At 40.7% G+C, this 13,488-nt stretch overlaps 1 protein-coding gene across 1 annotated transcript; it reads right to left on the bottom strand.

The window, feature by feature from the left end:
* Nucleotides 1-2,501: 2,501 nt before the first annotated feature.
* ZUP1 (zinc finger containing ubiquitin peptidase 1) lies at nucleotides 2,502-13,425 on the bottom strand. Its single transcript, XM_069805023.1, has 9 exons — nucleotides 13,060-13,425; nucleotides 10,275-10,391; nucleotides 9,205-9,314; nucleotides 8,316-8,484; nucleotides 6,395-6,583; nucleotides 5,906-6,074; nucleotides 5,079-5,230; nucleotides 4,520-4,740; nucleotides 2,502-3,278 (listed from the first exon to the last, which is right to left on the bottom strand). Exons 1-9 carry the CDS (start codon nucleotides 13,379-13,381, stop codon nucleotides 3,231-3,233), a joined length of 1,497 nt encoding a protein of 498 aa, XP_069661124.1. The 5' UTR covers nucleotides 13,382-13,425; the 3' UTR covers nucleotides 2,502-3,230.
* Nucleotides 13,426-13,488: the final 63 nt, after the last annotated feature.

Below are 13,488 nucleotides of genomic sequence, written 5' to 3'. Positions count from 1 at the left end.
ATTAGGAACATGTAATCTGAAAATGCTTATCTATAAAGCAATGTGAATTAGAATTAAACACTAGAATTAGCAGAATATTACTAGCATACTAGAATTAGATGACTTGATTTTCAAAATAATGTTCACATGGAAGTCTCTATAACTTCCTAGTATTATAGTATATAAAAAAGTACTTGGACAAGTCATATATAAGATAAATTGAGTATAAATAGACAAAAAAGAATGAAACATTTTGCCCCCAAAATTTTGAATTTACAAAGAGTTTTGACATTTTTCCCAAGGAGAAATGAACACATTTTCAAAATCATGGTAAAACAGTTACAGCTTCTGACAAACCCAAATGGCAATTATCACAACAATCCCCTGAAGCTTTTCCGAGAGTTAGTTTACTCCATGTAAAGAATAAACTGCTTCAGCACTCGCTGTATAGCAGACTCAGGAGGCCTTTCAGTAATCAGTTTATTCCCAGTCTTACATATGTTCGCAGACACTCCTTCACTGCTTTTTTTGGAGAACACAATTTGCAGCTGAACACGAGCAGCTAGGACCCCCAGCAATGACAAGTCTCTGTCATTTACTTCTGATTACAAAAGTGTACTACTCCTTCTGTTGCCCTGCTGCCTGGGAAGAGAAAAGCAGATCAAAGTCCTTCTTGGAATTTCAGAAACACGCCATCAGTTTCTTCACCCAAGTGGTTAACCAAATACTTAGGGTCTTGCAAACAGATCCAAACAGGATCCTGTTGTTTCTCTGAGGCAACTATTTGCAAAGAAGATAAAAAGTTCAGCTTCTGTGAACCTAGGGGAGTCTGGTGATAAGAGGCAACATCCCTTAAGCAGTTATTTTAGTTAGCATTGAGCCCAAATGCACTCATTCTCTCTCAGGGCAAACTTTTGGTAGTGATTCAGGCTGTAAGTCCTGGATCTCATTAGGGTTGTTTTAATGTTTTGTTACCCCCCAGTCTTCTTTCCAGTGGTGTCCAGCTAATGTTTGAAAGTTACCCCATTACCCTGCCCCAGCTGCAATTCCCTGAAAAGGCTATTGTTTGTTCTACCATGATTACCTTGGTTGGTCAGACCTTTACATGGCATTCCTGGGGTCAAGCTGAAACAAGTGACACCAGGAACTTGACCTTAATAAATCTGTAATTAGGCCTGTGTTGCTCTGACAATACCAGAGTGCTTGTTAAAAAAACAAGAACGAAGAAACACAAAAACAACCCAAACAAACAAATAAAAAACCCCACAATAAACCAAAACAAAACACAACAAAATTTTGGAGGACCTTGGCATAAGTTCGTGCTTACACAAGGACTCAAGTATCTCAAATTGTTGGTTGCTGTCCAGGTGGTGCCAGGAACTGCCACTGCAAGAGCCCTTGCAGAGGCATCTTCGGCTGGATCAAGTGAGCCTCCCACTCTTCTGCTCACTTATAATCTAGCTGCCCCATGGCAGTTATGGAGGAATCAAACAGCATGTACAAGCCATTACAAAGAGATACTTCAAATTTGCATGTTAAAGCATTTCACTGAAACACCAGCTTAGTCCCAATGGCAGTTTGAACACTTAAGTGAAGAGCTGGGGCTGAGCTGCAATTCCTGCTTCTTACACTTAATGCATCGGGGTACAGTGTCAGATGGGTAAAGAACATGCTCAGTCTGGAATTAGCAGAGGCTTAGCCAGGAACAGACTCAGCCCCAGTCACAGGGCAGGTGAGGGAACAGTGCAGAAGAGATTGAAGTGTATCCGTGAGAAGTTAAATGATCGCATGGCTGCAGAACTTCACATGGTATAAGAACATGTGCCACACAGACTGGGGCTAATAGGTGAGCTGATGGTCCCCCAATTCCCAGGAACTCTGTGCCTAGTCTTAGCCCCTCCAGTGTCCTAAATATTTCAGCAGGTTACAGGCCACTTCTACATACCTACTGAAATTAATATATTTCCATAAGTGTTTTACTTTCATGCATGTTTCAGAATTTTTTATTTATGGGATTGTAATATCTTTACATGTTCATTTGTTTCACTGCTTCCAAAAATTACTAGTTCTTATTGCCAGAGCATATTAAACTTGACAGAAACAGGTTAATGGCAAGATACCTACATCTAGATGTCAACATGGAAGAGAGTGTAAACGAAAGGGAAGCATCTAAGCTCTAGCTACAGTAAACAAATGCTACGGGATGATTCAGTTGCTTAAGCAAAGGCATCTAGTGCTATTTGCAACACACTTGACCATCCCTCCCAGCCTCCAGTTGCCCTGCTGGAGAGGCATTACAGCCAGAGCAGGACGTCTCAGATACAGCAGGGTGCCTCAGACACCCAAGATAATTGTTTCAGCAGCTAGCTCCAGTCTCTTAAATGGCGCTAACCCTGCACAATAAAGCCTCTAGTCAACAGTCAGTTCAAATGTCCTTTTGAGATGCCTCTGAGACCCAGGGGATATACATTATAAAACACAGACAAAAATAGAAATTAAAGGATGAAATAAAGATGAAATACTTATTTTAAAAAATATTTTTTATTTTTTCATGGTACAAAATAAGTATTTTCTTTCTATACCCAATGGATTCTCTTGCACAGCCCCTAAAGCACATGCACCCCACTTTGGCCACCACTATCTTACACCTCACAGCCAATGCTAACACTGAACTACCTCGTAAGCACACATGTTCATGTTTACAAGTTCAGTAGTAAACTAATCCCTGGTGGAACAGACTGTATTGTGAAATCACTGAACTGTCTCTGTACTTTGCAAATAGTTGCAGGAGAATTTGCTGAGGCATAATAGATATTTGTTGATCAAATTTGGTAAGAAATAGGGCACTGGCCACAGAGGCAGCATAAACATATTTACAGAGGTAAACCATGACCAGGTACTCCAATAAAGTAGTTCCATAGTATCTTTATCCACTGCTTCCTGACAGTTATCTACAGTGCATAGTTTCCTATGGGATGGTAGGTGTTGCTTGGTAATTTGAGCAACTAAGAAAATACCAAATTTTCTAGTAAGACAAGGACTGTAATACTTCAGTTACAGATTCAACAGGAGGGCAGAGTTTTGTTTGAAGATCAAAACTACAGGTTCACTCCAGCGTTGTGCTTCTCCAGAGCCCCCAGCTATTTATGGAGACATAGTTTAAGTCTAGGAATTGTTAAGTTAGGGTCACAGTCTGCAAGTTTAATGTTTTGCATCCAGCAAGTTCCAGAAAGAGGTAATAAAGACATCCTTTAAGGAATCTTCTCTGATGTTAAGACCTGAGAATCATGGCAGCGAGCCTAAAAATAGGTGGGGAGAGGGGAAAGAGAATAGTTTAATGAACAAAAATACCACTTTAAAGACCATTTTCCAAATCAGTAGTTTAGTAAGCTTAACAAGTATAAGGGGTCATATTTCATCTTAATTACATAGGAGCTTTCAAGACAAAATTCTAAATAACTGGTATTTTTAAATATAAATCAAATCTTTGAAAAGAGGAAACAAAAACTGAAACCAAACAAAATCCCACACACAAATCCCACACAACACTCTTCTTTTTACTGTATCCTGAATTTTAAAGCTTTTGCCAGCAGGAGGAAGACAGGATGGCTGTGTTTCACTGATATTTCTGACACGTTTGGGGCCAGAAAACACTTAAGACAATACCTCATTTCAATATACAGATGTTAAATACAGTTGAGCAGGTGACTCAGTCACCAGTTATTTCCTAGTTTACATAGAAGTCTGTCCTGAAGCTTGAACACACTGAATGGTGCTGATAAGACACCACAGAATTGGAACATGGGTCCTCAGAATCAATTTGTTAGTGTAGGAAAGAGAAAGCTTAATAAACAAAACTTACATCTGACATTCAGCTGAAAACTTCTACGGTCTTAAAAAGTTACAATGCCCAAAGTGAAACATGTGGATCGGATTTATAAAAATGCCAACAGCTCAAACATACAAGTTGCTCAGAGCTGCGTTTTGAATATATGAAGTTCTAAGTACTTCCAGAAAGCAGAATGCACTAGTTCTAATGTCAAAGCTGCGGAGACATGGGATGGTTAGGCCTCATTATCTGCACGCCTTGTTCTTCAACTATCAAAGGCTGATAGACACCACATAGCTTTACAAAGTTGCAGTAAAAAACCCTGAAGATAATTCTGGAATACGAATGGTTTGCAAGTACCTTATATGCCCACAATAAGCTATTTAGGATAAAACATTGTAAGAAAACAAAAAGAAAAAAAAAGCCTAATTTACATGTGCAAACAGCTGCAAGCTTCATGAAAGATTTAGACGTTGTCAGTTACATCAAGGTGGCATGCACTTACATGCAAAACTTCCTTGGTCTTGGTATCCTGTGATTACTCAATTCACAGAGAATAAGCAAATAGCAGCAGAGAAGAAGAACGAGGAAAGTGAGGAGATGAAAAAAATTCACCACACAACCACATATGCATATGCATTTGACTATTAGAGAAGAGATGCAGATTCTCTTAAATTTTCTTAGACAGAAACTATTTTCCAAAATACTTACAGCTTTCTCTTCCAATGAGAGTACACCATCTATAGCCACTATCTGGTATTGCTTTTCTTTTAAGCTACCCACAAATTTCCGAAGGAGTTTGAGACTAGTACCATCACTGTTTTGTTTTAGCAGTTTCTGCATTTCTTGTGAAGGGCATCCTGGGTCAAACAGTAGCAAACATAAGGTTTTGTTCTTCCTCTCTTCTATTCCAACAACTGTACGACTATGACCTAATTTCAGAATAGAGTTTCAGTATTTTAAAACCACATAAATCCCAGTCCTTGTAGCATACTACTTATTTTCAGATCAAGGAAGATATTAATTGAAATTGAATAAGGTAGTTTATAAGCAAAGAGCAGATGTCAAAAAGTTGAGATCCCAGTCACACCCAGCTCTTCCATCCAATAAAAATACAAACTTTAATATTGCTCTTATTAAATAAAAAATAACAGGAAATAAAGCCATGCCTTCATTTAAATGAAGAAGGAACATAAAATGCTGCTCTGAATTGCAGCACATATAAAGAAAGATAGAGAAGAGAAAGAAACCAGCATATTGTGATACTGACCTTGATGTTGCAAGTAGATAGGTGGTTTGGAAGTACACGCTACCTTTGCACCACCTTCATTATCTGTAGAATAGTAACGCAAAATCCACTCGAATAAACGAGGGTGTGTACCCATAGCGCCAGTTGGTTTGTGAAAGTCAATGATTTGACACCTACAGAACATTTAGAATGAAAACAACAATAAAATTTCAAGAGGTTGTTTGTTAAAACAACTTTTTCACCTCTCAGTCTTTTCCTCCTGCAATTGTAAACACAGTAATTCCAGGCGTCATGCAGTCATTACCACTGTTTTGTTTTTTTTTTAAATACAGGAGTATGGGACACAATTACAAAGCAATGCAATATACACTGTTCAAAACTGGAAGATTTATTCTGTAACAAAGAAACACTCTGTTCAGTCTAACAAGAACTTGTAAAACTTGCAAAAATTAAAATGTTTGATTTTTTTGTGTGATACATGTACACTAGAGAATCCAATTAACAGCTTTCAGAATTATGCAAGTTAATAGTTGAAATTCAGACTCTTCTTGAGAATAAACTTCTAAAAGAAATTAAGTTTTTAATCAATGTTTGATTTTATGCATACATGGCATCATTGTTCATCAAGTCTCAATGATCTAAGCAGTTATTCAATTTATGTACCTGCCTAAGTAGTTACACAGGTTTATACTGCGCTAAATCACATCTGTTATAGGTTGATTAAATTTAAAGCCACTAACGTGGCTTTGTCATCACACCATTCGCAATTCTGACCTTTAAAGGTACAGCACTTAAATCAGCACTTAAAAATAAAAACAACAACAACAACAACAAAAAGCAATATTTACTTTATCCTGAGACTGGTTAACAGTGAATAAATTTCACATGCTCCTATCCATGCTTTGGAACCGTGTAACCTGTTGTTGAAGTGAGATGCCCCATGAGGATCAAAGCCTTCTCTCCAGGCATCTTCAATCATGGACTGAATCTTTGGTATACTAGGAATTAGTGTAGTATCTGGAACAGAAAAAGCTTTTGAATTGTGGCTACAGTTACTGAAATAGTGTATTAATTAAAAATATTCGGCTTCTTTTACTACAGGCAGTTGATGATACAAAGATGCACCAAAAAACCTAAAGCTAAAACTTCAACCACATCATGCCTTGCCAGTATTCACCCCTCTGATTCTTTCCACAGCAAGTTCCAGTGGTATAACAAGCATTTAATAGGTAACATTGACCTAATAAGCCTTGCTGTGTAAATGAAAAGGTAAAACATCAGTCAGTAGGTTGTCATCCAAGGTACGTGAAACAAACAGGCAGCTTTTTGTTTAATACCTCTCAAGCAGTCATTATACAAGCTGTTTTGCAACAGTGAGGAAAGGAGCATTTGGAAATTCCTGTAACCGCAACCCCAGCCTCTGTCGCCCAAAGATGAGTGGAAGTGATCTACTCCTGTTGAAAGCCACACATGCCTCACATCTTTGTTTTCGTTCTGATAGTACTTGCACAATGCTTCAATGACTCCTAAGAGAAGACCAAATATAAAGTTTATCTGTAAAATGAACTACAAAATCTGCCAGAAAAAGATTCTTTCCCCAGCTTGGAACAGACACAGATTATGACAATTTATTTTAAAGCTTCTAAGTGATCCTACATTACATCTAGAACCCAAATCACAAAACCAGTGGACACTGCACCTATTTCATTTTGATAGTCTTTACTTTGATGAATTTATGTACTATGAAGCTTTCAGAATTCAATCTATTTTTTCCACTGCTGCTACACAATGACAATTCTAAACTAAACAGCTTGGGCTACGTTATAAACTGTGATAAGCACAGGAACTATTACAATGAAACAGGAAAAGTAATGTCACCAATAAAGCATTTCTATGCCACTGCCACCTCCAGTACAACATCCCCATAAAAACATGGAAATACTGATGCATACTACGTAATCCTTTTATTCCCCCTGAATTATTTGCCCTGGAGAAACTAAGACAAGAAAAGGAATGGCACAGAATTTGAGAATAACTGTAAATATGTTAAAAAAAAAAAATCTACTGGCAGGATATTCCAAATCCTCCTTTGTTACATAAAAGAACATGCTTGGGAATGCTCTCTCCAATTTGTATATGTAAATTCTCAAAGGCCCTTTATTGCCATGCTATCGTGAAGACAATTATTCCATAGCCATCATTTTCTGAATTCCTCTCTGAAGTCTAAATCATTACCAAGAATGAAAACTCTAAATGTATTATTTCCACTCAATACATTTTATAGAAGAAATTTTCTTTTACCTGTCAAGAGCCAAATGAATATTTTGTAAGCTAGAACCACTAGCAACAAGCTAAAAGACTTTTGAACTGTGGTCTTGGCAAGTAAAGCAAGGAAGGCTTTTGAAAGGGACATAGAAATGCATTGGCACTGTATTTTTGTACCAATTATAAAACATTTCAAAGAAGATGTATCAAGTAGATGTCTACTCCTCCCAGTCCTCTCTTGGACTTTGTAATCAGGTGAACACTGTGCTTACCTGGGACCAGCTTACATGATACTACGACTAACTGAAACACAAGATAAATAGCTGCTCTAAATTTTAACAACTACGCTAGCTTAGGAACCAATGAGTACTAAGTAATAAACAAGCACACACCCAGGGACAACCAACTTGTAATAAGACATTTGCATCTTTTGATACATATGATAATGGCTTTAAACTGAAAGAGGGTAGATTTAGATTAGATGTAAGGAAGAAGGTCTTCACTGTGAGTGTGGTGAGGCACTGGCACAGGTTGCCCAGAGGCTGTGGATGCCCCATCCCTGGAAGTGTTCAAGGCCAGGTTGGATGGGGCTTTGAGCAACCTGGTCTAGTGGAAGGTGTCCCTGCCCATAGCAGGGGGGTTGGAACTAGATGATCTTTAAGGTCCCTTCCAACCCAAACCATTGTATTTGGGCCGTTAACCAGACAACTTGGTTCCAAGGTTCCGTAGAAAAAAAAAAAAAAAAGAAAAAAAAGAAAAAAAAAAGAAGAAAAAAAGTCTTCAGGTTAGAATAAAGATTAGAAACATACCAAGCTCTAATTTGCTTATTAGTTTAGGACTAAAATGATATAGATTGATCTAGAAAATAAGGATTAGAATTAGGATGCAACTAATATTAAACATCCAATTACATGCTTTGTTAAAGACAGGTTTGGTCACTACAACCTAGGTCTAAAAAGTAGTCTTAGTTGTATACGATTTCAGCATTTTTACCTGAGGTCTTTGTCTTCCCATCATCTATACCAAAAGCCAAACATTCCATCATGTCAGCTTTTCTCTTGTGATATTCAAAAGGCTGCATCCTTCCTCTATCAACTTCCCTTTCCATATTCTTTAGGAATTGCTGCTTGTAGCCTCCAGAATTATCCAAGCCATACTGTCTCTGTTAGGGATGGAATGTACATGATTTAAATCACATTTTTTAAAAATTCACATCTAGCGATTTCGAGAAGCTGCATGTACAACCAGCAACTTTGAAAAATAGTGAACTGTGAGATAAAAACTTCAGATTTATGATATTTTAGAGCTGAAGGCCAAGCTTCACTCCTCAGTAGGAACGTGGTACTAGGAAAGCCACACCTGGAAGAGCAGGCACGTCCCTATGCTCCCTCTTGAGCAGAGAGCCATTGGCACAGAGACAGTCAATGGCCAGGAAGTAGTGAGAGTGGGAAATGAGCTATCAGGGCTGTCAGGTGGGAGGGAGAGGGGAGCAGGACCTAGCAGGGCAGTGGTCACTGGAGCAGGTGATGGTATCCAGCAAGAGGATAGCCAGGATGCTCAGGGCCTCAGCTGCCCTCCCAGGGATTATGCTCCAGGCTGCACTGCAAGGCACAGCGCTAGGGCTGAGCAGAGCACAGTACGAGATGAGGCGGCAGGCGTGCTGGGGCCCCCAGTGAGAGCAGTACGGCATGCACAGGGAGCACCCAGCCCCAACCTGAGCCACGTTGTCTGCAACCCACTCCTGCGCTATTACCTCAACACAGCCCATCTGACTGCACAGCTCTGACCTGGTATGGCCATTCCAGGTCATTACAGTTCCAAGATACTCAGCTTCTAATGGCACAACCATTCAAAATTTTACCATTTAGAAATATCACTGTACCTGCAGCTTTTTAAATTCTTCCCTCTCTCGCTTCTCCTCTTCTGATCTCTGCTGTTTATCTTCTTCAGTTTGGAGCCATTGAGCCAGTTCTAGATCTGTTATGTTTCCACCTACCCGGGAATAACATTCCAAAGACAGAGGAATTGATCAGGAGGTTAACAATGCTTTGATGGATCATTTATTTAATTTTTAAAGATTCTTTTCTAAGCAGACATACATAAACACAACTGGGCATTAATTTTAGGAGATGCATCCCACATTATTTTGAGCTATTAGCAACAAACACTAAACAGAAGTGACTGCATTCAATCTCCCAAGACTCAGACTCTTGACTCGGACAAAGTTTATGCAGTTGCAGGAGCAATTACTTGGCAAATAATGCATGTACCTCTACTACTTAGAAAACAGCTTTTGTTACTATGTTTCACTTCACTGTTAGCAGAAGTCCCAGTTTCTTGAATACCACACACTTATTACCTTCTAGGATCACTGCCACCAGTCTCTTAACAAAGTGACAAAAACAAATTTAGGATCAGTGAACTGGATAGGGAATCTCTAGGATTTTATTAGCCATGCTAATAAATAAAATTAATTTTGATTCCTTTACTTTATTTTACCGCTATGACTAATGAATCAGCACAAGCATTTAGAGAAAAGAACTGAGAAAAAAAATTGAAGTTTTCATAAGCTATAGATTTTCAGCTCATCACACTGGAATGTGCCACTCTAAATTCCATGTATGTAAACCTTCTATAGAGCTAGAAAAAAAAAATATAATATGGCTGTCTTTTAAACATATTTCATTGGAAGTTTTGGTTTTGGCTAACATACAGTACATTTACTTAACAAGCATGCATAGACAAATGTTTCTTTTAGCATTTGCAATTAAGTAGAGCACTTGGGCAATTGATAGAACTTGCTATTAGCTGTTACCTTCATTATGTATGTGTCCAGTTCTCTTTTTAAATAAGGACATATTTAGTTTAAATTTTGTCTGAGATTCTATACTGCAACACGCAAATACTTGTAAATGCTTTCAAGTATTATCAAGCCTGTATCCTTTCATGTACCTTCTGAAAAGCTATGTTCCTCTAAGTGTAAATCCACATGTTCTTCAAGAATCTGAATGTTTGTACAGGTAAGACTGCACATTGGACATTCATACAGCTGTTCACCATTTCCTGTGTCTGAAAAAGAAATGCAGTTTCTGGTTTTTGTGAGAATCAACCCCCCAACTGATACACAGTCAAAGATAAATACACAGGAATAAATTTTGTGTTGCCTTTGATATTCCCCAGTGAAAGGCAGCAAATTCTAAACAGCTGTTACTCTCTTAACAATTTAAGAATTTGTATCTAAATACCTGACAATTTTAAGATGTATTTTCCTTCTTTCTATTAATCAAGTTTTGCCCCATTTAATTTATAGATCACAATTTTCTGTGATAATACCTGTATTAAGAAATGCTTAGTCTGAAATATCAAACCGGTAATGAAAAGATCTGTTCTGCTAACAGACGAACACTTGGTTACAAAATTTTAATATTCGTGTGATAACACAGCAGTTGGTGAGTAGAAAGAATAAAGTAAAAACGTGTTGTCATTCTTACTTTGTTGGTCTTTCTGCATCTCCTCAAATAAATATTTTTTCTGCAGTTTTAGTATTACTGTTGAAGAGTACCATATAGAGTAGGTAAGGTTCAAAACAACTTCTGGAGATCACATCGACCCTCAAAGCAGGGTCAAATTAAACAGGTTAAGTTACATAGGGCCTTTTCCAGTCAGTTTTTTTAATAACTCCAAGGATAGACACCCCATAGGCTCCCCAGACAACTTATTCCAGTGTTTGACCACTCTCACAGTAAAAAAAACCAACCACGTTCTTGCGTTTAAATGGCATTTCCTGTATTTCAGCTTGTGCCCACTGCCTGTTGTCCTGTCACTGGGCACCACAGAGAAGAGCCTGACTCCATCTTTACTGCCCTCCTTTTGAGTCCCTAGATTTTACTTGCACTTTCCTAGGTTCATAAAATACAGGCATTAATATGGTATGTTAGCTGTTTCTGGAAAGCGTTTGCCCAAGCTAAAAGTTCATGACTGGCCGGAGGAAAACTTGATGGTGTAATAATCTAAATTCACCAGCAACATTTTGCATAACACTGCAAACATACAGTTTCTCGAAATACACTATGTACATTAAAAAAAACAAAAAAAACCACCCTTAATGCAACTATTTTTAAAATAGAAATTGACATGCATGCAAGCAAGCAAGTTATTTATTCAAGGTCTGCATTACTGGCACCCATAGAAGTAAGATATTCAATGCTGAGATCTCTTTTGGTTGCTGTCCTGGTTTCAGCTGGGATAGAGTTAATTTTCTTCCTAGTGGCTGGTACAGTGCTATGTTTTGGGTTCAGCATGAGAAGAATGTTGATAACGCACTGATGTTTTCAGTTTTTGCTAAGTAGTGTTTAGACTAAGTCAAGGATTTTTCAGCTTCTCATGCCCAGCCAGCAAGAAGGCTGGAGGGGCACAAGAAGTTGGGAGGGGACACAGCCAGGGTGGCTGACCCAAACTGGCTGAAGCGGTATTCCATACCATGTGACATCATGCCCAGTATATAAACTGGGGGAAATTGGCCTGGGGGGATCGCTGCTCAGGAACTAACTGGGCATCAGTCAGCAAGTGGTGAGCAATTGCATTGTGCATCACTTGTTTTGTATATTCCAATCCTTTTACTATTATTAGTATTGTCATTTTATTATTATTATCATCATTATTAGTTTCTTCCTTTCTGTTCTATTAAACTGTTCTTATCTCAGACCACGAGTTCTACTTCCCCTCTCCCCCCGATTCTCTCCCCCATCCCACTGGACAGGGAGGAGTGAGCGAGCAGCTGTGTGGTGCTTAGTTGCTGGCTGGGACTAAACCATGACAGTTGGGGGTTTTTTGTTTGTTTTGTTTTTTTTTTAAGAAAAACATATTTTTAATCACAGACTATGCAGTGTGGTTGATTATACTGCCACATTCTGCATCCTCATCCTCGTTTGTTTTTCTTCTCAGTATATATAGCTTGTTACATCAAGAATGCTAGTCTTCTAGAATTACCCACTAGCAGAGATGCAATTACTAAGTTCCTGAACTAGCTACCAGCAACTTTGGACAGTTAGTCAGAATAAAACTCTGACCGAGCTTAAAATAAAATACAGTATTCAAATAAATAACTATTTTCCTTACTCCAACTCTGTCCTCCAAAACATCCTTGCGGTCTCCAAACCAACGTTTAGTACTTCAGAGTGCTTCGGTGCTGGATTTTTCCTAGGTCTCTACTTCTAACTGAAAATTACCTTTCCGTAATGCGTACTGCAACTGCTCTATGGGATCCTGTCAAAGACGAGACTTCTGGAGGCCAGTCAAACCTTCATGACCAAACATATGTCAGGTAGGTAAAAACCGCGTCCCTATCACACAAAAGCTTTAGGACTTGCTTTCACTGATATGGACGGTGTATTTTGGGCACGCAAAACACTGCGGGTTCGTCTTCCTTGGCGTTTGTAGCCCTGCTCTGGAGCAGATTTTTCCAGTGACACCCCCACGGCCTTCGCTCACCGCTCCCTCTCCCAGCGACTCCTCTCCACCGCCTTCAACCACGGCCCCCCCCCGCCCCGTGCAGCTCTCCAGCTGCCCCCGCCGGCATGAAAACGCAGCCCAAGAGGCGCTCCGGCTGCGGCCCCGACGCGGTGCACTGGCCCCCGGCCCCAGGTTCCCGCTCCCCCCCCCCCCCCCCACGGGCGAGCACGGCCAGCCCCAACCTCCGCGGGGCCCAGCCGCGACGACCCCCCCCGCCGCCGCTCACCTTCGCCCGGGGCGCCCAGCAGGAGCCCGTGCCGCGCCCTGACGTGCGCCTCCAGCTCCCGCCCCGCCGCCTCCCCACAGAAAGGGCACTCGGGCAGCCCCTCGGCGAGATCGGGGGGGGAGTGACGGCGGCGGGAGCCCGGCGGCCCCGGCTGCGGGTGAGCCGCCTCGACGTGTCGGCGGAGCTCGTCACAGCCCGGAGCGGCGGCGGCGGCGACGCAGAGCGGGCAGCGGGGCTGGCGACCCAGGTGCGCCCACCGCCGGTGCCGCCGCCCCGCCGCCTCCGGGGCCAGCGCCTGCCCGCAGAGATCGCAGGCCAGCATCGCCCCGCCGCCGCCCGCCGTCTCCCCCGGGGCAGCGAAACCGTCGCGCTCCCGGCGTCACATCCTGCCCCGCCCCGCCGCTGCCTGCCGGGAAGCGTCGTTTCCCC

Source organism: Haliaeetus albicilla, chromosome 17 (assembly GCF_947461875.1).
Source record: "Haliaeetus albicilla chromosome 17, bHalAlb1.1, whole genome shotgun sequence".
NCBI classification, from domain to species: Eukaryota; Metazoa; Chordata; class Aves; order Accipitriformes; family Accipitridae; genus Haliaeetus; species Haliaeetus albicilla.
This window is presented reverse-complemented; position numbering and strand designations above follow the sequence as displayed.

Bases quoted from the DNA above. Each gene is read 5' to 3' on its own strand.
- ZUP1 (XM_069805023.1), bottom strand. From the start codon at position 13,381: ATGCTGGCCTGCGATCTCTGCGGGCAGGCGCTGGCCCCGGAGGCGGCG. The intron at 6,584-8,315 runs GTAAAAATGCTG...GTCTTCTCTTAG, and splicing joins TGGGAAGACAAAGACCTCAG to GAGTCATTGAAGCATTGTGC. The intron at 4,741-5,078 runs GTCAGTATCACA...TTCTGAAATTAG, and splicing joins TATCTACTTGCAACATCAAG to GTCATAGTCGTACAGTTGTT.